General features: G+C 47.7%; 1 protein-coding gene across 1 annotated transcript in view; it reads left to right on the top strand.

The window, feature by feature from the left end:
• Positions 1–25,779, top strand: part of Chat (choline O-acetyltransferase) — a 56,188-nt gene extending 30,409 nt beyond the window's left edge. Inside the window, exons 8-15 of the mRNA XM_052733901.1 lie at positions 7,029–7,198; positions 9,422–9,522; positions 10,787–10,915; positions 13,123–13,245; positions 14,859–15,000; positions 15,121–15,183; positions 21,884–22,021; positions 24,265–25,779. Of these exons, the coding sequence (XP_052589861.1) occupies positions 7,029–7,198; positions 9,422–9,522; positions 10,787–10,915; positions 13,123–13,245; positions 14,859–15,000; positions 15,121–15,183; positions 21,884–22,021; positions 24,265–24,546 (1,148 nt within the window). The 3' untranslated portion in view covers positions 24,547–25,779. The remainder of the gene's footprint in view (positions 1–7,028; positions 7,199–9,421; positions 9,523–10,786; positions 10,916–13,122; positions 13,246–14,858; positions 15,001–15,120; positions 15,184–21,883; positions 22,022–24,264) is intronic.
• The last annotated feature ends 1,089 nt before the right edge of the window (positions 25,780–26,868 follow it).

The following is a 26,868-nucleotide window of genomic DNA, read 5'->3' as shown; positions in this document are numbered from 1 at the left end:
GAAGCTCACCACGTTCCCTTTATTTATGATATACTCATCTTGTCTTTGTGTACATTTAGAACCATGTCAAGCACTGTTATAGTTAGCTTCATACCAAAACATAAAAACACAAAGGAAAATGAACTTTTCACTCGGGCTTTTACTCTTCCCAATGTCTTTTCTTCCTTGGTCATGTACCAGTATTCCATTAATCATGTCCCCTATTGTTTTGAACACTCTTTAGTCATTGTTTTATGGTAGACAGGCTAGAGATACATTCTCTCCCCTACCCCCAGGATCAAAGGCAAGCATCCTACCAATGAGTTACGCCCCATTCCTCACTTTTATGCTTTGATTGATTTCCCTTCTTTTTAAAGGGCTTTTGTTTGGATGTAGACATCTTTCACGTCTACCTCTACTTCCTTCCAGGCCCCACGGGGTCCAGTAAGAAGTCTGCCGTCACTCTACCTGCTTTTCTCCCGTAGATCATGACATTTCTGTCAATACTTCCTCTGCTGTTGGTTTTCATGCATTCAGCATGATGTGTGTTGGTGCAGATTTCTTTTGACTTACCCTGTTTGGGTTGCTAGTCTCTTCAGTCTTTAGACCGAGGACTTTTCCTAATTCTGGGAGTTCTAGCCATTGTTTCTCTGAGTGCTTTCTGTTCTGCCCTCTCTCTGTTCTTCTTGTGGGAATGTGATGACGTGGAAGTTGCATGTCCTGTGCTGCAGGCTCCATGGCTGCTCTGCACTCTGACATGGAAGTTGCATGTCCCATGCTTCAGGTTCCACATCTGCTCTGCACTCTGACATGCAAATTGCATGTCCCATGCTGCAGGTTCCACATCTGCTCTGCACTCTGACATGGAAGTTGCATGTCCCATGCTGCAGGTTCCACATCTGCTCTGCACTCTGACATAGAAGTTGCATGTCCTGTGCTGCAGGTTCCACATCTGCTCTGCACTCTGACATGCAAGTTGCATGTCCTGTGCTGCAGGTTCCACAGCTGTCTGCACTCTAACATGGAAGTTGCATGTCCTGTGCTGCAGGTTCCACATCTGCTCTGCACTCTGATATGGAAGTTGCATGTCCTATGCTGCAGGTTCCACATCTGCTCTGCACTCTGACATGGAAGTTGCATGTCCCATGCTGCAGGTTCCACATCTGCTCTGCACTCTGACATGGAAGTTGCATGTCCCGTGCTGCAGGTTCCACAGCTGTCTGCACTCTGACATGGAAGTTGCATGTCCCGTGCTGCAGGTTCCACATCTGCTCTGCACTCTGACATGGAAGTTGCATGTCCCGTGCTGCAGGTTCCACATCTGCTCTGCACTCTGACATGGAAGTTGCATGTCCTGTGCTGCAGGTTCCACAGCTGTCTGCACTCTGACATGGAAGTTGCATGTCCTGTGCTGCAGGTTCCACAGCTGCTCTGCACTCTGACATGGAAGTTGCATGTCCTGTGCTGCAGGTTCCACAGCTGTCTGCACTCCCCTCCAGTCTCTTCTCTTTCTGCTGTTATTCCATCTTCAAGTTTGCTTGTCTCTTCTCTGCCCCCTATGTTTGGCTCTCGATTCATCTACTGATTTTACATTTGTATATTTACTATTTTTTATTTCTAAGGTGTTTATTTGGTTCTTCACATCTTCTTTTCTGAGAGTTTCTATTTATCTGCCAGTATACTCTGGCCTTAAAAAAAAAAAAACTGTCTTTTCAAACATGTTCAAAATTGCTTGTTGGTACATTTCATGAGTACTGAATTTAAAAACCTATGTCACATATAATTTGAACACTTCTTTCACTCTGTTAAAGTCAAAATGTCCCCAGTTGTGGTGAGTGGTTTCTACTGGAACTTGGGTGACTTATGTTATAAGGCCCTGGGTGTTATATAAGCCCACGGATTCAATTGTCTTATTCTCCCACTACTGCAGTCGGTGATGGGAGAGATGTTACTCATCACACCCAGGTGGAGACAGAAATCAAAGTTCTTCAATCTGTTGATACTCTGCTAGGAGAGGTAGCCCTTAATCCTGCTCAGTGAGAATCCAAGGTCTCGACATGCTTTCTGTGGGTGCTGTGTGAAATATGGTGGGCTGGGCCGGTCACCACTCAGTGGAGCTGGAAGGTCCAGCTTCCGTAAGAAACCATGGCGTCTTTGACATCCACAGAGGTGGAGGTGCCTCAGCATGAATCAGCGACGGCAGACTAGGTCTGCCATTGGCCTTGAGCTGGCAGCAGGGGGTGGAACAGCTAGACTACAGGTGTATATAGAGTTGGGGACTTGTACAGTTTTCCTGGTGGTATTTGGCTGAAGTATAAAGGCTATTATCTAAGAGTTGTCTTTCTTTTGGAGGGATTGCTTGGTTTTTTGTTTTCTTTCTTTCTTTCTTTCTTTTCTCTTCTTTTTCTTTTCTTTTTTTTCTTTTTTTTTTTTTAAACAAAGTCTGGTCTCTCTGTTATGTAGCCCTGGCTGTCCTGGAACTCACTATGTAGACCAGACTGGCTTCAGATTCACAGACATCCACCTGATCTGCCTGCCAAGTGCTGGACTTAAAAGCAAGCACCAGTACACCCTGCTTATCCACGAGTTTTCTATTTTGCTGTGGATAGAGAGGTCTGTGCAGGGGCATTGTCTTTGTGTGTGTGTGTATCCTCATTTGTATTTTCACATTTCTGGTTTCTTCTCATCCAGAAATGAACTGTTTTAGACGAAAAGGAAGGGGACTCTCTCTGTGTTGGTTTACTAAAGATGCCATAAGAAAAACAGCACAGACTGGGTGACTCGGAAGTGTCCTTCTAACTTACAGAAACTGGGGTCCAAGAGCAGCATGGCAGCAAGGACGGTCTCCCCTGCAGCCTCACTCCTTGCTTGGCAGACCACCACCTTCTCACTGTGTCTTTAAAAGGCCTTTTCGCTGTGTCCATATAACTGGTGCCTCTCCTTATATGAACCAGTCCTATGGGCGGATTACAGGCCCTGCTTATGACTTCCTTTAACCTCAGTTACTGCTTTAATGGTTCTTTCTCAAAATTCAGTCATAATGGAGCTTAGATCTTTACTACACAATTTGCATGGAGTACAATTCAGTCCAATACACTCGAAGGACCTGCTGCCATGCTGCTTTTTTAGGTCCTGAGGTCCCTGTCTGGCATGCTTTCCTCTTTCCATCTTCCGGAGACTTCTTATATTTGTTTTAAATATAATATTTACTCAGGACATCCAATGGGAGGGATGGGGGAAAACCTAGTCCATTTTCCTGGAAGACAAGACTCTCTCTTTTGAAAAATTTAAAGGAGATTTTATAACTCAATTCAAATTGGTTCTGATTCACAAGAGAGAGGTCTCATTGACAAAGACATACTTTTGTTGACATCTCAGGCACTGGGAACTGGTATGATAAAGATTACCTCCCCAAGTCCATAGATTAGAGGAAAATATCAAATGTTTGATGGAAAATTTATCTCCCAAAAGATGTAATCCCTTGTCCTAGAAAGGACAGTCATTATGACGGACATGACAAAAGATGAGAAGTTCTATGTCTCCACGAGGAATTCCAGGACCTCACCTCCTGGAAGAAAATGGGATTTGTACTTTTTCTGGTAGAGAACAGAGAAGGCAGAAGTCCTGGAGAGGGCTGGGTATGTGTATGTGTTTGTGCACAGGTGTGCATCCTTGTTAGAGAGTAGGATCTGAGAGTCCCAGCCTTCCAAGGCAGAGGCACGAAGGACTGTGTTGTATCTTTGCACATCTGAGCGAGTCTGGAAGCTTCTAACATCCAGACCTCTGGAATTTCCACATCACTGAAGCTGTGAGGCTCAGGAGAAACCCCCTATTACCTAATTCCCACTTCCCACTAGTAAATAGGGGCTTCTTGAGGAAGATTGACTCACTACATTAAGCAAGCCCCAACGTGCTCCACGAGGCGGTCACAAGACAAACAGCCCCTGCCACGAGTGTCCATCCCACCACCCAGTATTTCTATTCCACTTGGGCCACAGTCATGGTAGATGAGTTTGGGTGTGCTTCATTTCCTGCCTTACACAATAAACTTGTCAGTATTTGATGGATCAGGGCTTACGTTCAGGGAGTTCATTTGCAAGGCCACCTGGCATCCCAGCACTGCTCTCCTGCTCCCATTTCATCTTGCCTAATGAGCCAGGGTGAGTTCCTGGTGAGTGGTGCTGAACTTCTGGGCCAGACATGGCCAGCATTTGGTAGCAAGGCCTCAGCCCCTCCTCAGGGATTTGTCTCGTCTGTCTGAAGGAGGTCAAGCTACTAGCATGGGGAGGAACAGCCCTTTTTTTGCTGCAAGCCTGTGCTGGACAGCTGGGAGGAGCATGCCAAGCTTTCACTCTTCCATCCAGAGGTTGGATCAGGCCTTGCTGCAGCTTCCTGGCTGGGCTGCAGTCTAGCTGTCACACACTGGTTTGGGCTTGTTTCTGAGAAACCCTGGTTAAGGAAGATACAAAGTCAGACTTCCAGTGCTTACCAAGAAATGGACAAGAGGGAAATGATATATAGCATTTGAGCTGTCTATGGTCCCTCACTAGCCAACAAGGTCTTATTCTTCCCATGTTTCCAGGCATCCTTGGCTCTACTATAAGCACATAAACTGGGCCCAGGAAACTTCAGTGACTCTTGGGAGGACTCCTCATTCCCAAGTCTGACCTTCTTGATGCTCTGCTCCCAACTTGGGCTTGGGGCTTACATGATTGGAACAAACCCAGCCTTCTCCAGTTACTGGGCAATTATTATCAAACCTCATATTTAAGTAAGATCTTGGAAATGGCTTATAGTCAGGTTATTTATTTCCTTTTCCCCTCACCTGCAAATGGGACATGATAATGTTGCCAGTCCCCTATTATAGTATGCATGCCTAAATTGGCACCTGGCACATAGCAGGTGCTCAGCAAAGGTTGGATCATAACCTCACAGCATTGTGGTCATCTGGCCTCATCTGAATCCTATAACCTTTACACAGAAGCTGGAGCCAGTCAGTTTACTCACGAGCTCCACCCACGTGGCTGGGGTCTGCTTCCAGCCCTCCCGCCATCCTGGGTGTTATCTCCTTCCTATATGCTTCTCCTTTCCCCTGACTATCTGGATCTGACATGGGTCTGGCCAGGCATAATGTCCCATGCTCTGAAGGCATTGCCTACGCTAGGAGTCTAAAGGGACCCCAGCACAGCACACCATATAAGAATTAGTTCCACAGCCATCTTCAGAGATGCATGCTGGAGAAAAGAGGGACAGAGTGTGGAGAACCCGGTAGTGGAAGGGAATGTATCCTGTCCCCAGTCCACCCTTACTCCTGCCTTTCCCCTAGGCTTATGCCAGATGGGTCGTGGATTCTGGTCCTTAGTGGGGCCCTGAGCTATCCTGTAAGGCTGCTGGGCTATTATCATCTCTTATGGCCCAGGCTCAGGAAAGTGCCCTGAAATCTGTTACTAACCATGGACAGTTCTCTTTGCCCACATTAAATGGAGGTCTCACCCTCAATGAGTCCACAGACATGGAAGCCCCCAAAAGGTTGCATGACAGCCAGAACCTTGAGGACCTAGGGTGGCAGACAGGGAAGGGTAGCATAGCCCAGTGCTCAGGAGTTGCGTAGTGTGGAGGAAGGTGGAAAGAGCGGCAGAGTACCTGCTGCTTCTCTATAACGCGGCTTCCTAGGAGTGAAGGGAAGGATCTGACCCAGCATACCCTCTGTGTGCTCTGAAGGTCCTGGCTAGCCTGGGATCCCAAAACCCACCCTGACCCCCAGCTGCCATAGAGCATGCAGTCCAAAACTAAGCACCATGGCCATCTTCCAGCCAGAGAGACAAGGGGCACAGTGAGGAGAGCAGGCGCTTGGCTTTCTTGCCTCCAGATTTTATTGGAAGAATTTAGACCTTTGCTTGCTTCTAGCTGAGAGGAGACTGGAAATTGTCACTTTAACCAGCAGTCCATGTGCCAGGCTAAATGCAGGGTCCTCTGAGTAAAGAGCAGGGAAGCTGCAGGATGCAGGCAGCAACCCCTGCCAATAGTTCACAACGGTTCCTAATGCCACATCCCAAGTCTTCTGTGTGTAGCGCACTCTCACCCCTGCTCAGAGGCTAAGGGTACCTGTCTCCATTCTGTCATTGCATCCAGCTCCAAGTTCAGAGTCCCCAGGCCATGCTCAGCCCTCTCCTCTGGGTCTTGAAGTAGCTCCTTGGAATTTTAGATCAAAGCTATGAAGTTTTGGCTTATGATAGATTTAAATTTTTGATTAACTTCAAAGCAAAAGATGGTTTATTATGCCCATACCCAGCACGGGGTGGAGAAAGTCACCTCCTCAAGAAGGTCCCGTGTTTGGAAGAAGGAAAAACATGACAGTGGCAGCAGCAGGTACCCACGATTGGTGCCACCTGCCAGGTGGGCTTGTCAATCTCTTGGGGAGTGTTAGAGGCTTTATGTAAGAATAAGCTGTAGGCCAGGTTGGGCTCCCAGGTGACATCTGTCCTGCGGACATCTAGTGGCTTCTAGCCTATTTGCCCTGATAAGTGAGTTCTATGTGCCTCCACTGGCCCCAGCCAGTTCATTAAGGTTCAGCATCCGCTGTAGCCTTGCCCATCCCCCTGCAACTCAGACTCTGAACCAATAGCCTCAGGGGAAACGGAAGAGGCAAGCAGCACCGTTCTTCAGTTTTTCATGTGAAATTGCCTAATTTAAAAATCTCAGGAACAAATACTCAGAAAAAAATCAGAGTCGATGATCAATGTGCACAGATAAAGTAATATCGGTGCCAGAGTGAGGGTGCTGTCAGACAAGGGAGTGGGATCCTGGACAGGACTGAGGACTGAAGCACCCCCCTTCACCTGGGCAGGCAGAACCAGCGACCTCACACTGGGTGAAGCACTGGGCACTGCTAGGTTTCAACAGTCTTCCAGAGACCAGTGGGGTAGAGCAGAGAGAGGCTCGGGACAGTACCTCTGACTGCAGGGTCCTGTCAAGGCAGGCAGGCTGCATGCAGCCTGTGGGACTCTGCAGGTGCCCCAGACCTGAGGCCACCCTCACCTGTCCTGCAGACTCCACCAACCGGGACTCCCTGGACATGATTGAGCGCTGCATCTGCCTGGTGTGCCTGGATGTTCCGGGTACTGGAGAGCTGAGTGACACTCACAGGGCGCTCCAGCTCCTCCATGGCGGAGGCTGCAGCTTCAATGGCGCGAATCGCTGGTACGACAAGTCCCTGCAGGTAAGTGCCTTGTCTGTGGCCTTGCAACGGCACAGTCTCTGCTGGAGCTGGCTGCCAGCACATGGTCTTGCTGTCTCTGTCACTCAGACTGTACTAGTGACGTCACCTCTGAACTAGCTGGAGTTCTTCTCAGAAGCCAAGTAGTAGAACCCAACTGAGACTCCCTGACTGTCCTGCTACTGTGTTGGAAGAGCTTGGTCACACCTGGGCTTGTTCTCCACCTCCATCACACTTTGGGGTGGGAGAGTACCATGAACTCACCCAGTAAGTCCTCAGCAGTTAGTTAAACAGGTCAGGCCGGGGATGCCAGCTTCTCTGAATGTCCATCCCCTGGTTTAACTATTTCAACCTATGCTGAGAAGCAAGGCGACTCAGCACTCCCTAAATACATCCTAAGGTACAATCAAATAATCCATAGCTTTTCACCCACATGCATCAGGATAACATCTTACGTTGATTTAGAGGAAAACACGCACGCAAATGGGTTGTGCTCTAGGTTGGCCATTCATTTCAGACCTCTACCCTTAAAACCCCACCACGCCCAGCATACCCCACAACATGCCAAAATCTAATGCAATCTTGTTTATTTACAATACCACCACACTCTCCCAGTGACCACATAAAAGCAAGTTAACCATCTCTCTGGGTTGGGACAGCCCACCTCCGTAAGCATTTCCCGGAAGTATCTAATTTTCTCCTCTCCCCATCCCTGCATTTGGTGGGTTATTTTCTTTATTGGTTTGCATAGTGTTTCTGTTATTTCTGATGAATTCTATCCCCACTGTGCTGGCTGTTTAGCATCCACAGTGGCGCTAATGGCTTACAATCATTCACAGAGCAGTGGTGGGAACGTAATGATGTAATGGATGTACAGGACACAGAGCAGAGTAAGCATTGGGTACAGTTTTTAAAAGATCTATTTTCTTCCCTTTAAGTGACAGGGACAGAAAGGTGTTCATAGGGAGAGGGCACATGTTCCCCATTTTGTAGACAGGACAGAAAATAGGTGAGCTAGGGTTGCTACTGAGGTGCCGTGGACCTGAATTTAAGGGGATGGAAAATGAGTCTCCACATGGAAAGAAAGAGATTGCTGGCGAAGGAAAAGAGAGAAAGATGCATACAAAAGATGCCCTGTGGGTGTGTGGTTGTTGGTTAGAATATTGGAATACATTGAGATTCCAGTGTCTGGCAAAGATAACCAAGACTGGGGGAAGGTATGGGAAGAGGCAGCTCAAACTGTGTGCCGTGGTCCCGGGAAGTGCCTTCAGGAAACACCGTAAGAGCTCGTTCCTTTGCTTCCTTGTTTGTTCATTACCCAGGGCAGTCTGAGTGTGAGGAGCTCCAGAGAGGCCCCACTTCACGTGGGGTACACCCCAAGAGTCAAGTCTTGTCTTTCTCGTTATTTTCTCTCAATACTTTTGAGCCCCGAGAATGTTCGTTTCCCAAGTCAACTCAATACGGTCTTTGTAAAAGAGGCCCGCAGAATCTTTCTGGTGTGTGTGGATCCCCCAGAGCCTTTCTCTCTAATTTCCATCTCAGTCTTGTGAGCTGCTCTACTGGGCTGGTTTAAACGAGCCCAGTCCAGGAGTTCGAAGAGTCTGGTGGAAGTTTCCTCCATAACCAGACATGACAGCAGACTGAGATCTGGTGACTGTTTAACAGAAATTCTCCCCACACCTTTCCCGCCAAGGAACCTGTAATTTCTCCCTACAAATCCTCTTACCACCAAATCACATTGTTATTTTTTTATTCATTCATGCAACTCAATTACCCGGCAGCTGCTCTGGGATAGACACTGGTCTAGATCCTGGGAATAAAAATCAACGGTTGCCAAGAGAAGCAGAGTCAGTCCATTAGGCAAATGGTTACAAAAAGCAGTGGAGAATGGTGTCTGCTGTGCATGCAATTAAGGACAAACAGGCCTGAGCACCCACTCAGCCCTATAGACCATGCACCAGACAGTATGAGCTCACTAAGAACCCTGGACTGCTTCCGTGGGGAACTTGGGCTGCCCCCTCACTGCCTGGAGGCCTGTGGGAGCTTCCCTGAGATTTCCACACTCTCTGCCTGCAGCCACCTGCAGCATCCTTTTCAGGAATCAGGGATCCTTGGTATCCTTGGAGGAGAAATGCCCCAGTAGGTCAGGTGGTCCTAACCCAGGCCCAGAGCCTAGTTTGAAATGCTGACTCCAGGGTCAGCTCACCTGCCTCTTTCCTGTTGCAGTTTGTGGTGGGCCAAGATGGCACCTGTGGCGTGGTGTGTGAGCACTCCCCATTTGATGGCATCGTCCTGGTACAGTGCACGGAGCACCTGCTGAAACATATGTGAGTCTGGGGCAGAGCAGAGGAAGACCTCAGAGGGCTGCCATGAAAAGCCGGGAGAAACTGGGGCGTCGGGCCAGAAAATGGCTGAGCCAAAGATGAATTTGGAAAGAAGCTCGGAAACTGCAAAATGAGCTTTATGAGCCACAGACGGGAGGTACAGATCAGGCAGGAAACTCGGGGCAGACAGAGAGAAGCGGGGATCCAAGCTTTGATCCAGGGAAGCTCAGATCAATCTTTGTTATTGGTCCTGAAACCAGCAACAGGCACAGAGGGGGGTCTCCTCCATCACAGGCCAGGTCCCCAGCCTTCATGCTGGCTAGGGTGAAGGCCTGCTTTCCTGTTCCTTAACCAGGCTGAGTTCCTTCTAGCTTTCACGGTTTTGCTCACTCTCTTGCAGTATCTCCTGGCATGTAGGTTCTCAGTCTCTTCCACAAAAGTCTTTGGAGTGACTGAGACACACACTCAGCTTGCTACCACATTTCCAAGTCTTCCATAAGTGCAGCCCGAACATGGATTAACACTAGGAGATAGAGAAGGGAATGATGCACTTTGGAGTCAGGTGCAAGTGGGTGGGATCCTGGCTCTGTCGCTGAATTTGTTTTATCTGCTCCATGCTTCCAGCAGCTCAGACCCCCTAAAGTTCAGGAGCTGTGCAGACCAGCAGCTAAGATGGCTGTGCAGGAAAGCAACGTTGCCCACAGCCCCAGGTTGCAGGGTCTCAGGAGTTTGTGGTGGTATTGTGTTCCCCAAACTATTGTGCACCCTAATAAACTTATCTGGGGTCAGAGAACAGAACAGCCACTAGATTCAGAGGCTAGAAAATGGTGGCACTCACACCTTTAATCCTAGCACTCCAGAGGTAGAAATCCCTCTGGATCTCTGTGAGTTCAAGGCCACATTGGAAACAGTCAGGCATGGTGACACACGCCTTTAATCCCAAGAAGAGAGCCTTTAATCCCAGGGAGTGATGGCAAAAACAGAAAGATATATAAGGCGTGAAGACCAGAAACTAGAAGCATTTGGCTGGTTAAGCTTTCAGGCTTCTAGCAGCAGTTCATCTGAGATTCATTCTGGATGAGGACACACAGGCTTCCAGTCTGAGGAAACAAGATCAGCTGAGAAGTTGGCCAGGTGAGGTTAGCTGTGGCTTGTTCTGTCTCTCTGATCTTCCATTGTTCACCCCAATAACTGGCCTCAGGTTTGATTTAATTAATAAGACCTTTTAAGATTCCTGCTACAGGAGGCTGTCCCTTTGTGTCTGCAGGATGAAGAGCAACAGGAAGCTGGTGCGAGCTGACTCAGTGAGCGAGCTCCCTGCCCCCAGGAGGCTGAGGTGGAAATGTTCCCCAGAAACTCAAGGCCACCTCGCCTCCTCGGCAGAGAAACTTCAAAGGTGAGGGGAACCCCAAGACCCACTCTGCCCCCTCAGCAGCTGCTGCAGCACCCTGGGTGATCCCAAAGGCCCCTGGGACTCTGTTCCCCTCCAGGCTCCACCCTCTCTCACCCCTCATGGAAAATCAGTCAAGCTAAAGAGGAGTCACGGCTCTCAGGAAATAACCTTGCTCGAATATCCTACCATTTTCATAAAATGCAAACCTGAAGCTATTTTTTTCCTGCAGGTTTCACCTGACTAAGCAGAGTCAAGGCTGGGAAATGATTCCCTGCTTTGAGGGAGTAATAAACAACTGCTTTGAATAGGTCATTTGAATCCAAGCTATTTCAATTTGACTTTACACTGCAACTTGACAAGGGGGCCTTTTTCCCCGGGGAGGGGCCGCTTCGGGCCTTAAAGGACACAGGCAGAAGGGCCGGATCTGAACTGTCCTTATCAGTCCCTGTGTAAATGAGTGTGAGAACACCCATTCACTCACACATCAAACTTGTGGAGCTCTAGTGTGTGTCAGCTCTGTGGTAAAGTACTGGGAACTCAGAAAGGAGTGTGCCGTGGGCTTATCCTTCACACTTTAGTGGAAGCAGCAGACCCCAGATCAAATCATGTACGAGACATGAAGTGTCCAAAACAGAGAGAGGCCTGCAGACCCGAACCTGAAGATAGACATGAGGTTGAACTCTGCCTGGACAGTGAGGATGAACAGCAGCTTGAGGGGCTAGCAGGCAGGGAAGAGGCAAGACAGTGGCTTGTATAAGCCTCTGTAGGTTCATAAAGATCCAGGCTGGTATGGAGACGGTAAATGAGAAGATGGCTGGATTTGGGACATAAAAGAGAAGCTGGGTCATGCTACTGCCTTGCCTATGAGGAGGAGCTGCTCCTCAGTAGAAGTTGTGGAGGAGTCTGTGGGAGTAGCACAGGTGAGCAGGACACAGTGTGACCAAGCTGGGAAACCTAGGATGGAAACACTCACTTGGAGCTGCTGTGGAGGCTGCCTAGCTTTATTGAACGTGGAAGGGGGCTCGAGGTTTCCATGGGATGATGTTGACACCTCAATTTTTATTTTGGGCGGTCCAAGGTGGGTGGGTTGCCAGAAGAAGGAGATAGAAAAATAGCTGAAGGCCCTGAGCTGGCCCTGTGTGTTAGGAAGAAGTCCCCCCAGCTTCTTCCGAACAGGCATGAGGAGTCACCTGGACCTGAACAGTCTGTGGGAGGTGGTGGACCTAGGTGAGCAGTGGGTGGGAAGGGGGTTTCTGAGCGGCCATGGTGAAAGAGAAATTTGCCCAAGGAATATGTCAAAAGGTAGGGTCTCTCCTGTCCCAAGCAACTGCATGACTCCTGGGAGCTCAGCTCATATGAGGCAGGAAGACTGATTTAAGGTGGGCCAGGAGAGTAGTAGATGTAGCATCCAGTCCCAGGGACAGAGAGAGTCAGGGCAGGTTACTCCCGCAGGACCCAAGACAATGGCACACACCTTGCTGCCAATGCCCCCATGATAGTCAGACCGGACCCCTAACTCCTAAAGGATGACACTGGTCAATATGGCGGTGGCACAGGCATTTCTGTGCAGACACAGGGAAGTTTCCTGACACTCTGAGAATGATAAGCATGTCCTGGGAGACCTATCAGCAGTCACTGGATAACATGGGATTTCTGTTACAAGTAAAGCAGCAGATGAGTAAAGCCCCAGCCCTCGCTGGGGCTACCATGACAGCCAGTCAGATCCCAAGTCCTTCTGCCCATGGCAAGCAGGGATGAGCATGGGTGACAGCCGGCTGAGAAATTAACTGTTAGGACAGCTGAGAATCCACGGGGACATTGGACCCCTGTTCCTCCACAGACATATAAATGGTCTCTTTCAGGCTTGCCTTGTAGGCAGCCAGCAGGTAGGAGTCTGTGGGTGAGGCTCACCCTGCCCATGCAAATGTCTCATTTCCATGCTCCTCCCACCTCGCTGCTGCAGCCACACCCACCTCCCCCTAGAAGGGCCCCGCTGGGCTGAGCTCTTCTAGAAAGGCACAACTTCCAGGGTGCCTTCCGCCACTTGGCGTGAGTGAAGGTAGGTCTCTGATATCCTAGGGTATTTCTGGAGGATAAGGGCTGTGCACTCACCTTCTGGGCTACTAGGACATGGACCAGGAAAGCTTGGGTGGGCTCTGTGGTACAGGTAGCCTATCTTGCATGCAGAATATCTTCTTTCTCTTCCACAGAATAGTAAAGAATCTGGATTTCATTGTTTATAAGTTTGACAACTATGGAAAAACATTTATTAAGAAGCAGAAATGCAGCCCTGATGCCTTCATCCAGGTAGCCCTCCAGCTGGCCTTCTACAGGTGGGTGAAGGCAAGATGAGCCGTTGCCCCGGTCAACTGTCGAATGGGATGCTTTAGAGTCTAGAAGCATCATGAAGGGAAGTGTGGCTTTCAGGGTCAGGGCAGAGCACTGGGGGGATGGCCAAAGCCAGCTGCACGGAGATGTTGCCCTCTGAACTAGGTTTCAGGTCAGACTCAAACTCCAACAGAAGAAGAAAGGTATCATAATTGAGGGACTGCCCGAGCTGGGACTCAAAGGGGCTGCCAGGTGCGGCCGAAGAGAATCACGTGGGTTAGGAAGACCAAGAAGTTGCAGAGACTGTTCCTCATCTGATTTCCTCCACCCATCTGAGTCCCGGTGGTGTGGCCCCTCCCTCCCTGCTCTTCCAAGCCTTGTTTGGGGCATGGAAGCAAGGATACCCACCCCACCTCCCAAGTTGGTCTAATCAAAGACTTGTCAGTTCTCCAGATGTCTCTCGAGCCTGCTGTCTGCCCTCCCCTATCACCACCATCAGCCCCTTCGAAACTACCAACAGCCTTTGCCTGGTCAGAAGCAGCACGGGCTCCACAGATCACTGCTTCCATGTGTGCCCCCTACAGTCCTGTATTCACGAAGAGTGGCCTTGGACACATGCAAATAAGACAAACACTCGCTGTCTGGGACTCCAGGACCCCCCTTGTGCTTTGGGACCCTCCTGTAAACTCTTTGGCCTCCAGATCTTTGCCTTGGCTGTGAGTCCACTCTCTTACCTGTCACCTTTCAGAGGACTGTCTGGAGATACTCTCTTCCCGGAAGCCACCACCTTGGGCTCTGTTGTCACCCAGTTTTCTATCATATCACATTGTCCCTCCAGGAGCTCACCCCCTATAAAGGTAGTAAGGCGCAGGGCTACAACTCATTATGTGACACTGGGTTTCCGTTGGTCTGAACTCTGTCATTTTTTTTCTTCTTCCTTTTCCTCGACTCCATGGACGTTACTGGCTGATGGGAAGTGGGGGTTCTGCTGGTCAGGGTGGCAAGCCGGGGGTGTTCACCTGGTTTCCATGCACAGGAAGAAAGGCTTTCAAGCCACCAGCATGAGCTCTGCTAGAACGGCCCAGAGACTGAAACAATGTGTGGGGATGTCAGCTGCAGTTTTCCCATGAGACACACCTTGACACGCTTGTGGGCCTGGGCATCTGTCTACACTCACCATGCTCGCCTGCTTTAACTAGAGGTCATGGTGAACCATTTAAAATAAAGCAGGCTTCCCTGAAAGGTGTGCATGATGCACTGCACTTTCATCTGATGCTGTGATAATATTAATCAACACTCATTAGGCTTCACAGAAAATTCCAGGTTTCCCTACAGACTGGTGGCAGTGTTCTGTTTTTCAAAAGCAACCAGTCGTCTCTTCGTTTTATATCAACGGAGTCCCCAGTGTATAAAAGTGTACATGGTTCTTCACATCAAAGACTTGCCAGCATTCATCTTTGGAACTCTCCTCTAGAATTCTATTAACATTAAAATGAAATACTATGCCACGTCATGTCAGAGCTATGAAAATAAAGCCTGCCGGGGCTATACTTCTTTCAGTATTTATGACTCCCTGAGAACAAATTACTGTTTGCCATCCATCTTTTATCTTGCTCAGGCTTTATCAGAGACTGGTGCCCACCTACGAGAGCGCATCCATTCGCCGGTTCCAGGAAGGTCGGGTGGACAACATCAGATCGGCCACTCCAGAGGCTCTGGCTTTCGTGCGAGCCATGACTGACCACAAGGCTGTCGTGCTGGTAAACCCCGCTCTGCCTTAAGGAACCACAAGGAGGCCCGTGAGGCTGCTGTGGCTGCCCCAGCCCTTTGTTCCAGGACAGGGTTCTCTGGCACCCTGACACCCTCTCCTTTGCTCACAGGCTTTTGAGAAACTGCAGCTGCTGAAGTCAGCCATCCAGGCCCAGACTGAGTACACAGTCATGGTGAGTGGTGGGGCCTCCCTAACACCAACTGCTCGGTGACTCAGCCAGGCTACCGACCCTCGTTCTTATTCTATTTTTGTGACATTGGGGATTGAACCTGAGGTCTTACACATGCAAGACAAGTGCTATAGCACTAAGCTGTATATGCTACGTCCTTTTTTTTTTTTTTTTTTTTTTTTTTTTTTTTTTTTACTTTTCATTTTGAGACAAGAGTCTCATTATGTTGCCCAAGTTGGCCTTGAATTCACTATTAGCCCAGGTTGGCCTTTAATGTGGGATCCTCTTACTTCAGTCTCTCAAGTGGCTGGGATTGATTACAGGCTTCTGCCACTGGATGGGTCTTTTTCTTCTTTCTACAACATGGGCAGCCTACCCTTCCTGCTTTCCCCAGGTTCCATCAGAGAACAGTAAGTGGTGTTTGAAACCTGTTGACATAGCCATAATGATAATAATAGTTCACAATATGTGTGGTGCTTTACAGTTTACAAGAACCAAATTGAGGTGGGGTGGGGCAGCTTGATGAATACTGGTAGCTTGGTCCCTGGCACACTGGAAAGGAGTTAGAATTTACTAATACCCAGGGCTGCTTTTCCCTCTTGATTGCTCTATGTTCATTTATGCTGCCCGTGAACTCAAAGTCTTTGCTCAAAATTAATAGTGACATCAAAATTGTATGGGGACTATTTCTCTAGTTTGAGGGAATAATTTATTTTTTAATATTGCAAAGCCATTATTTGCATATAAACAATGGGGAACTTGAGCTAGTGATCAATACGTTAATTACAGATCACTCAAAATCAACCAGAAGGATGACAAAAATCTATGAGAAGGACTGATAAAATTTTTCTCTATGTACTTGAAAGCAAATACAACGTATTTGTGGGTTTTAGAACTCACCAGGGTAGACTTTCCTCTAACTCAGTCCCTAATTCATCTTAATAGCTATGTTTGTTCTGTTTAAGCATTGTATTAGCCTATGCTCCAAGTACTCAGGAGCCCAAAGCAGGAGGATCACAAGTTCAAGGCGAGCCTGGTATACGAGTGAGATTCTTGTCTGAAAAGGTCACTTTCCATTACTCAAGCAAAATAGTCAAGACAGTCGATCAATCAGCCAGAAAAGGGACAGGGTATTGGCTCACAGCTTCAGAGGTGTCAGTCCAAGGTTGGTGGCGTCCAGGGATTTTAGGTCTGTGGAAAGGCAGTACATCATGGTAGGGAGCCCACGATGAAACAAAACCATTCCCCTCTGTGACAAAGTAAAAGAAGAAAAGGAGGAGCTGGGGTCCACAATCCCCCTCAAGGGCACACCCAAAATTACAGGAAGACCTTCCACTGGGCTCCATCTCTTGAAGTTTCCACAGCTTGGTGGAATGGTCCAATGGTGCTAAGTCTTCAATGCATGAGCCTTTGGAAACATGTCAGATCCAAACTCCAGCAAGTGTCCTCTCTGTTTTCCATGAATTATTCTTTTTCCTGCTTCATGCTAGGCCAAGTGCTACATACAGGAAACAAATCCCTAAGCGCTGGTCAGTAGGGAGTTTAACATGGAGCTGGGGTAGAGGTACTTCAAAGTTATGTCAAAGCTACATGAAGAGAGTCTGAGAAGTTTCAGAGAACGTGGAGGAGCAAGCTCTCTCCTCTCCTTTGAAAAGCTGAGATGAATTCCCTGAGGAGGCAGTCTTGAACGTGAAGTGGGAAGGATTAAGAAAGAGAAGGAAACCCGAGTTGGTGGTGCACGCCTTTAATGCCAGCACTCAGGAGGCTGAGGCAGGCTGATCTCTGTGAGTTCGAGGCCAGCCTGGTCTACAGAGTGAGTTCCAGGACAGCCAGGACTAGGACTACACAGAGAAACCCTGTCTCGAAAAACCAGGAAAAAAATAAAGAAGAAAGGGAAAGAAGGGCAAGGGGAGAGCAGCCTGTTGTAAAGACGGGCGTCTTGTGAATACACCTGATGAGAAGAGCAGCTGAGTGTGCAGCTTGCAAAGGACAGAAGAGCCAGGTTGTCTGTTACACCAGTGTGGGACCAAAGAAGGGCAAGTGCAGGACGTTTACCCACCAACCCCACAGCTCCCCAGAGTTTTGAGTGCGAGCAGCAGGAAATATTAGATAGAAGGATTTAGATTGCGGAGATAAACAGATAGAAAATAAAGGATAGCCTCAAGAGAGCCTGGAACCTATTCCAACAAGCCCTGACTGTCTCTGCCTCAGGGTATTTATAGAGACGCCAAGGGGTAGAGCAAAAGACCTCCTCCCCCAGCACAGCCAAGTGCAGACCATCTCAGACATCTGCACTCAGGCCCGTGGTCCTAATCATCCTCTATGCGGACCTGCTGGGTAAAGCCACGAGGAACCTGAAAACGGGCCCCCCACAGGCAAGTTGCATTGTGGGAGTGGCTGGCTAAGCAGAAGCTGTATGTTACTGGGGAGAGCTGGTGTACAGACTGTGGCTGGGCAGGGCCAAAGGGATGAAGAGGAATGTGTGGACTTCTGATTCAACGGGGCATGTTGAACATAAAAGTTGAATATCCCCCACTCTGGAATTCTCCAGGACAACACTCAGGTACTTTAAGCCGTACACATAGGAAAGAGAATTGGAGAAAAGGTGACAGCAAAGAATTAGAGAAAGCAGAGCAGATGGCAGCCGGCCTAGGGCACAGGCAAAGAGGCTGGAAGACCCACCCAACTGCACCGCCGCACTTGGGGTAGCTCAGGCACCAGGGATGCACCGGAAGTGGGGTGTGGGAAAAGAAGGGGTTGGTTGATGGGTTTTTCTGTTTGGCCTGCTATAACAGAATCCCTTGAACTGGATAGTTTACCAAGAACAGATTTCCCACACCTCTGGAGTCAGGGAGTCTGAGATCAAAGGGTCAGCAGGAGAGGCTGTTGGCCCCTGCTTCCAAGATGGTGCCTGCTGCCGCATCCTCCAGAGTGGAAGGATGTGTTATGTTCATGTGGTGGAAGACAAGAAGGCTGAAAGCTGTGTGAAGTTTCTCTTATAGGAACCTTAACAAGGAAAGAGCCCTAATGACCTAATCACTTATTAAAAGCATGACCTCTTAATGTAGTCATTGATTAGTAACTTTCAAGATGTGAAATTTCAAATTTTCTTATTCTACAAATAAGAATGGGGGCCAGGCGGTGGTGGCGCACACCTTTAATCCCAGCACTTGGGAGGCAGAGGTAGGTGGATCTCTGTGAGTTCGAGGCCAGCCTGGGCTACAGAGTGAGTTCCAGGAAAAGGTGCAAAGCTACACAGAGAAACCCTGTCTCGAAAAACCTAAATAAATAAATAAATAAATAAATAGGAATGGGAAACTCTAAAAAATGTTATCAAGAAATAAAGATAGTTCTAAAGTAGAATGTAGTAGAAAATTTCAGTGGAAATATTGGGAGACAATCCGAGGCAACCTATTTTAAACACAAACAAAAAATGGGTGAAATGTAAGAAAAATGGGGTGGCTTAGTTCAGGTGAGCAGTATTCCAAATAAAAGTTGTTAGAAAGAGAAATTAGAGAGTAGAGGGATCACCAACAAAGTAATTCAGAGAAATATCAAAGGATAATTCAGTGGCAGAGAGCTTGGCTAGCAGGCATAAAGCCCTGGGTACTATCCCCAGCACTAAGAAAGTAAAAACTCTTTAGAACTGCAGAAAATGTTTCTATATTGAGCAAATCCACCAAGTATCTTACACAATAGAAAATTCTCATATCAAGGAAATTTCATTACACTACAGACAAAGAGAAGATCCTAAGTTTCTCAGAGAAAAGGAGAAAAAAGGTCATAAATAAAGATTTAATTGGTTTCTCAACAACACATCAGAAGGTAGATGACAGTGGAGCAAGGCCTTCAGACTCTAAGGGAAAACTATCTTCACCACACTTTCCATACCTAGCTAAACTGTCATCGGATGTGAAGACAGAATACAGACATTTTGGACAGAAGAAATTTATGTTTTTTACTTACTAAATACTCTTTCTCATTTAACTGCTAAAGGCTGCATGTCTCTAAAGTAAGAAAATGAGACATAAAACCTAATAAAACCAGAAGATTCAACACACACAAATGGAAATGAAGTAGAAGGACTCCCCAGGATGATGCCAAAAGGAAACAAAAAGTCAGCAGCTACTCAGTAGATCTAGAGAGCTATTGGTGCATAAAGGAGGGATCAGTGAGAGGAGGTATGAAATGATGGCTGCATTTGAGAACTAACTAGAAGTAGATACATAAAAAATAACCAATTTAATCTATTCAACTTAAAGGAAGAACAAAATGTTTAATAAGAAAGGAAATCTATGTCTGGGAACATAGCTAGGTTGGTAGAGCACTTGCCTAAGGTGATAGGTGCTGGGTTCTAATCTAATCATAATATACTACAAGACCCAGCTGTGAATGTTTACGCAGTGATATCATCTAAGCATTGGCTGTTGCTCAAACAGCAAAGAGTTGAAATATGACTATTGGAAAGATGATAGAGGAAGCAGAAGCTAATGTTTTATTTCTTTTTGTTTTTATTTATTTATTTTTGTTTTTTTTGAGACAGGGTTTCTCTGTGTAGCCCTGACTTTCCTGGAACTCACTCTATAGGCCAGGCTGGCATCGAACTCACAGAGATCCACCTACCTCTGCCTCCCAAGTCCTGGGATTAAAGGTGTGTGCCAGCACTGCCCAGCTGTTTTCTTTCTTATAACATGAAGTTTTAAGTAAGTCTGGAAAAGTACAGTCACTGTACTCTCAAGCACGGATTCAGAACAATGAACATAATATCAGAAAGAGCGGCTAAAAGGCCTTGCCCCTGTGGAGTGGGAATCAGACAAAAGCAACTGACTCAGGAGTGGGCAGCAGAGAGAGGAGAGAGAGGTAGGAGGGCAGCTGGTAGGTGGCACTGGTACCCAGGCAGCCCTGAGAACAGGGGAAAGACACAGGAAGAGGCAGCCTCCCACAGCACAAGTGTATTTGAGATAGAAAGGAAAGGAAACTCGATGGGAAGGCATGGTCCAGCCCCCTCACTCCTCTCCTATCTCTCGACACTCCTCCTTCCCAGCCTTTATTGCAGTTGACAGTACAATGCAGGTCACATGATGGTGACGCCCTATCCCACTACAGCATGAACACAGGCCTCTGCCCCTCTGCTGTCCACAGCAGCGGCATCAGACATACGGTAACTCCTCGAAGTCCTAGATGGAGGACTAACCCAGGAGTCCTTGTACTCACTGCTACTCAACACTCTAAATAACTGTTCATTTCATTCCTCTGGGCACATTTAATTGACAAGAGCAGAGTGGGCAGGCTGCTTTACAGAACGTCTCCCTTTGTGGGCCTTCACAAAGGGAAGGATAAATAGAGGTCCCCAGAGAAACAAGAGTGTTCACGATTGGGGAGGGCTTATAGTACGTCTTCTCTGTCCCAACAGAGCATATAAAATCCAAACCATGGGACCTGGCTATAGCACCATGGTAGAATACTTGTTTAGCATGTATGAGGCCCCTGATTCCATCTCCAGCACCACCTTACATAAGTAAATTAATTAGGAATAAAGTTAGCTGAAGTTTTATAACATCTTTTGAGACTGTAATTAGATGCCGTCTGAGAGACCAGAGCCTCTGCATCATCCTTATGCATTTTTCTTAAAGGAAGGAAAGCAGCTGTCAGATGTGAATACGTGCCTGGTAAACCCAAGCCAAGTTCACTGGCAAAGGGCAGTTCCCTCCCACAAGGGCCTCGAACAGCTAAATGGCCACCATACATAAGGGGAACCCCAAAAGTTTAATTACTCTGGTGGTAACTGGGTTATTGTTACTGGCCAGGAGCAGTCCCCCGAGTCTCCCCACTTCCTCAGTTGCCCCAAATAAACACATGATCACAAACAAAAGGCAAACAAGAGTGTAGATGCCATCCATGCTGCCTTAAGATGGGGAGACCTAGAACAGTGTTCTGGCCCCGAGTCCTCCCCCTTCACCTCATCTACTGAGAAGCGTTTAACTATCTCAGAGAGAGACAGAGACAGAGACAGAGAGAGACAGAGAGACAGAGACAGACAGACATACACACACACACACACACACACACACACACACACACACACACACACATCATCAACTAGCACTTTCTTCACCTTAGCATCAGCAGAGCTTTGCTCAGCCGTCTAGTTCCTGACTTAATTTCTGAGATGATGAGTCGAATTTAAGTGAGTCCACACACTGCACTGACTGGGTGATGAACCCTGTTGCAGCTTTGTGCTGGAGGGTGAAGAATTAGTTATGGTGCGATTCTAGCCCTGACAGTTTTGACACCCCTCCCCTGTGACTGGACCCAACACATGAGCCAGCCTTCTCCTGAATACCCTTTGCCTGTCCAGAGCAGGCTGGTGTTGGGATAGGCAGGCTCACCCATTCTTCTGTTAGAATAGCATGCTGGTGCAGCTGTGTAGTGGGTGATGGGTCCACCTACCTTTTACCCAGACATTGGTAAGGTAGGCCCCAGCCTTCTCTGGACACAGCCTGTGTGTGTAGCAGTATGCAAGAGTCCAGGAGCAGAGGCTGCATAGTAGAGCAGTCAGCTTGAGTTCACACAGGCTGTCTATCCAGAGAAGTTTAAGCAAGAGCCGTGACTGCTGGGGTCATCACTGGTCTTGAGGAGACAAGACAGGAGAGAAGGTACAGAGGAGTGCAAGTCTCATTGATTTCTTGTTCCTGACTCCCAGGCCATAACTGGCATGGCCATTGACAACCACCTGCTGGCACTGAGGGAGCTGGCCCGGGACCTGTGCAAGGAGCCACCTGAGATGTTCATGGATGAAACATACCTGATGAGCAACCGGTTTGTCCTCTCCACCAGCCAGGTACTGCCTCTGTGTGTGGGGCCAGGGCCTCATAGGAGAATCAGGGAGTTTCTGAAGACAATAATAACTTGGAATCTGTCTTTGTCTCTGCTTTTTATTAACACTCTCTTCTCTCTCTCTCTCTCTCTCTCTCTCTCTCTCTCTCTCTCTCTCACACACACACACACACACACGAATATATTTGCATATATTTAATATATGTTAATTATGCAAAAATAATTATACATCCTTACAGGGTACAGTGTATGCTGAACTATCTGCATGTAATGGGTAGCAGTCAGATCAGCCTAATTGGTATATCTATCAACTCAGTCATTTAGAGAACATTCAAAATCTTTTCTACTAGCGACTTTAAAATATTTAAGTTACTGTTGTCAACCATATCCTTCCTACTGTGCCATCAAACAATATCCTCTTCACTCTCAACCCCACCACCTGGCTCTTCCTTTTTTCTTTTAACAAGTTTTGTCTCTACTTATGTGTTTCTATGTGTGTATACATGTATGTGCCTATGTGAGTGTATGCTCTGTGTCTGCTGGTGCCCTCAGAAGCCACAAGAGGGTGTTGGATGCCCTGGAGCTAAAGTTACAGGCATTTGTGAGCTAGATGCCTGATATGGGTGCTGGGAATTCAAACTTGAGACCTCTGGAAGAGCTACAAGCTCTCTGAACCACTGAGCCATCTCTCCGACCCCAGACTCTGTTCTTAAGGAATTGATAGTCCCCTATCTCTATCTTCTAAGTAGGAATGACCACAGGCTCCCTTAGCCAAGGTAGACAGGCTGTGAACACATCCACCTGGGGGTTCTATGCGGTACTGCCTTGCCATCTGCTGCACGGACTTGTATTCCACTGTAGAGGACCCTAGGACCCGAAGCCAGACAGGCCTGGTTGGAGGTTCCCCAATTAGGTCATGGGGATTATGTTAATGAATGGCCAGGCCACGGATGGCAGAAAATCAATTGTCAGCCCAACACTTCCGACCTGGTGCTCTACATACGCAGACTGTGTTAAAGGACCACAACCACAGAGAAATGACATTCATTAGTGGGAAGCTGCAGGGGAGGGGAGGACACACCTAAACACACCAGTCTCCTGGAAGTTACCTTCTCTGCAAACCGCTGGACGTGGACCGCGAAGGGGGCCGACGAAGCTATGTTTGAAGATAAAAGCCCACTCAGTAATTTAATTTTGTCATTACGGTGGTGAGCTCGCAGACAGGAATAAATGAGACCAGAATACTACAACATAAATTCTTCAGGAAACCATCCGTGGGCACAGAGTGCTCTGGAATGGCTTTATGGCCTCCAGCCATTGCACGGCAAATTTCTCTGACAATGCAGTGAGTCTATTAGCAAGACTAATGGCTTGTTCTGCCCCATTAAAATGGCCAGTGTCATTTCTGAAGGCCCAAGAACACAGCCCCAGAAACCTGTGGACTGAAAACAGACCCTGTCCCACACTACACTGGCTCAACAATCCTTTCTACTTATCCCTAAAACCAGTTGATAAAATGAGTTGGGGGTGTGGGTTGTTAAGTCCTTTCCCGCTGGAAAGTGGCATTTGCGGCGTGAGCTTTCAGTGACACACTGTCTTGGTTTGTGATCTGGACTGCAAAGCCTCAGCCCTCTAAATTCAAAACATCTTAGCCGATTGACTAAGATTCCAGGTGACAGCAGGCTTGGAGGTGCCCAGCGCTGCGCAATTGTGCATGGGTGGGCCTTGGGGAGGAAATCAGCCCAGCCAGGCGGCACTGACAGTAATTAAGGATCTGGGGGAAATCAACAGAGAAGATGGGCCAGATTTCCTCCAGTTCATAAATTACTCCCTGTGGGAAGCCATCTAATGGTTGGGTGCCACCAGGGTGCCGTTTAGTAAATTAGCCTGATTGCCACAGTGCCTCAAATGGCCCCTGGATGAAGGAAAGTCTTGGCTCAAGCCGGAGCAGCAGGTCGCCCTGGGAGCTTCCAGCTCCACAAGCAGAACCAATTGCACAGTGGAGAGTGGGTTGGGGGTCTCTCTCCCCCCGACACCACGCACCTTGATGGGCTCATCTTTGTTACTCTAGCCACACCCTTTCATTCATGCCAACACAATCTAATCTGGTCAAATCCAGATGGACAGGGATAGACAGGGAAACAAATACATTGGAGGTCTTAGGATACAGGGACTCACCCACCGCAGTCTAGCAGGTTCCAGATTGAATGTCAGAATAGGTTGCTTCTGACCTATGCTCTTCTCCAGGTGCCCACAACCATGGAGATGTTCTGCTGTTACGGCCCTGTGGTCCCCAATGGATATGGAGCCTGCTACAACCCCCAGCCTGAGGCCATCATCTTCTGCATCTCCAGCTTTCACAGCTGCAAAGAGACCTCTTCTGTGGAGTTTGCGGAAGCTGTGGGAGCAAGCCTGGTTGACATGAGAGAGGTCTGCAGTGCATGGCAGCCCGCTGAGGGCAAGCCACCAGCAACAAAGGAAAATGCTAGAGGCCCAACCCGGGCAAACAATCTTGACTCCTGCCGCTAGCCTGATCTCCTGCAGGAGCCAAACCCTGCCAAGCCCTGCTCCCATCCCCCACCCCAGCTTTTTGTTGCTCCCCAATCCTTATGGGCCCAACCCACAGACTCTGTGGGGAGGCATCACACAAAGCTGGCATGTTAGGAGAAAGAGTCCCTCATTATTTATCAAGGCGGCCCCTGGCCTTTACAACTGGAAATGAGACTAGCCTAGCTTGCAAGCAGCCTGGGTGAACTGGGACCATGCTCTAGGATCTTCAAAAACTTAACAGTTATGCTTCTTTCCCAGCAGCACCCAGTGGTACACATAGTAGTTCTGCCTCATAAAAGGATGAGTCACCTCATCACATGATGAGGTGGACCCAAATAAGTCATGAAGGCAGAGGCTAGCTCTGGATCATTACCTGCCGCTGTCCCTCCACACACATACAGCCCAAGTTCCATTAAAATACAGCGCGGCCCACACCCTCAAAGACATTGCTTTCATCTTCCACAGCGGTCTTCCTTGAGTTCAGATCATCTCATCCAGATATTCAGAAAGAAAAAAACAAGTCTCTTCATTTGATAATGGAGGGAACTAGGTTTCTGGGCTGTGAAGATTAAAGGTTGGGTTGTGGGTGAAGGGCTGCATGGTAGCTGAGCAGTGGTGCCCGCTTGGGATGATAATACCCCACTGGCATTGAGTGATTTTTCTTGTAAACTATTTACACTGATCTGGAAGAACCAATCCTCTATCAGAAAAGGAATTCACTGTATTTATTGGATATATCAAACCACGCACTGTGAGGGTGTCAAGACTCATGAGTGGCAGACCCTTGGCTGGAGGGAACACCTCCTCCCTTAGGAAGAGACTGGAAGCTGGCCTTCCCCCTCCAAGAACAAAGCGTACTCATCTTTATGCAAAGGCGACACTGAGCCATGGCCACAGGCTGCTCTGTGGGGACCCTGGGAAGAGAGACTGTCCAGTGTGTCCCTAAAGAGATGGAAAATGAGACAGCTGTTTGAAGCAATGACGCATCCTAAGTGTGGCCACCTTATCGTACTGCTAAATTGCCAAATTACATATGAAGTTGACGTTTGGGTTCTATTTTTATAATATAGCTCTAGATTTATGGCAATATGTACATTTTAATTTATAGTTCTGTGCTTTAAAGAAATACATGTATGAATAAAGAGCAGTATATTGAAAATATTCTATTCAAGATATTTAAGGACTGTAAGACGGTATTCAATAAAATGTAATGCCAAGAAAGATGATGATATCATTGTTCCTGCTGACAGATGATACAAATTCACAGCTCAATGGCCTATGTCTATGACAGCACCAGGGTCTGAGGGTGAGGCTAGAACATCACGTGAAGTCAGGAGTTTGAAGCCAACCTGGGCAACATAAGCAGATTCTGCATCTAAAATAAAAGATACTGGGCCATGAAAGAAAAGGAAGGAGGAAACTAAGTCTCTGTTAGTGTATATGGCAGGCCATATTGTGATTGAAGAGAAGCATAGGTTCCATGTGACATTTTAATTGATTGACAGGAACTCAGTATAGAGATGGGTGCTGCCTGTAAGCCTGTCCAAACATATGTAGGCAGCATAAAGTAGAGATAAAACCGCCAGGCTCAGAAGCCAGATGCCTGGCTAACAAGCCCAGTGGTACTCCAAAGTTGTTATGGTTCCTGGGGAGCCTTATTGCCTTTCAAGGCCATAGAATCCTTACCTATAATGTGGGAATGTTGAGAACAACACTACTTATCTCTGAGGTTTGGGACAAGATGATATGAGATGGCCATTGTTTGAAAATAGAAGGAAAACAATGTAAAGATCTAGCATTCTTGTTACAGGCTCACAAATACATGGTCACACTGGTCCAGGCTGCAAGACCTCTCCACAAGTGAGCAATCCATAGTGCCAGAATGGAGAGTCTTCCAAATGGGAAAACCAGGGCTTTGGATGCGGAACACTGGGGTGTGCTGGTTAGGGAGTCAGGATGTGGGAAAGCCACTTTTCAAAGAGAGAATGGCTTAGAATATTCCAGCATGGAGAAGAGGATGAAAGTAATGTGATTTGTTCTTATCTATCATACATATGGCAGATGGCCTTCAAACAACCAGATGTGAAAATACAGATAACACAGAGAACAGGAAGTAAAGACAATATAAAATTATGCCTCCTTTCCATTGGGTGGATGTTAATATCCAGAGAAGGTGGCGGGGAGAATCCCTCTGAATGGCACAAGAGCAACCAGCAGTTTCCAAATGATTCTGGGGCAGCAGTCTCCAAATGATTCTGGAGCAGCAGTCTCCTTAGAGGGAAATACCAGCAGCCATTCTCT

This window comes from Peromyscus californicus, unplaced genomic scaffold (assembly GCF_007827085.1).
Source record: "Peromyscus californicus insignis strain IS unplaced genomic scaffold, ASM782708v3 Scaffold_12__1_contigs__length_115047231, whole genome shotgun sequence".
In the NCBI taxonomy this organism is placed as follows: Eukaryota; Metazoa; Chordata; class Mammalia; order Rodentia; family Cricetidae; genus Peromyscus; species Peromyscus californicus.
Note: the sequence above shows the minus strand (reverse complement) of the source record. Positions and strands in the feature narration are given on the sequence as shown.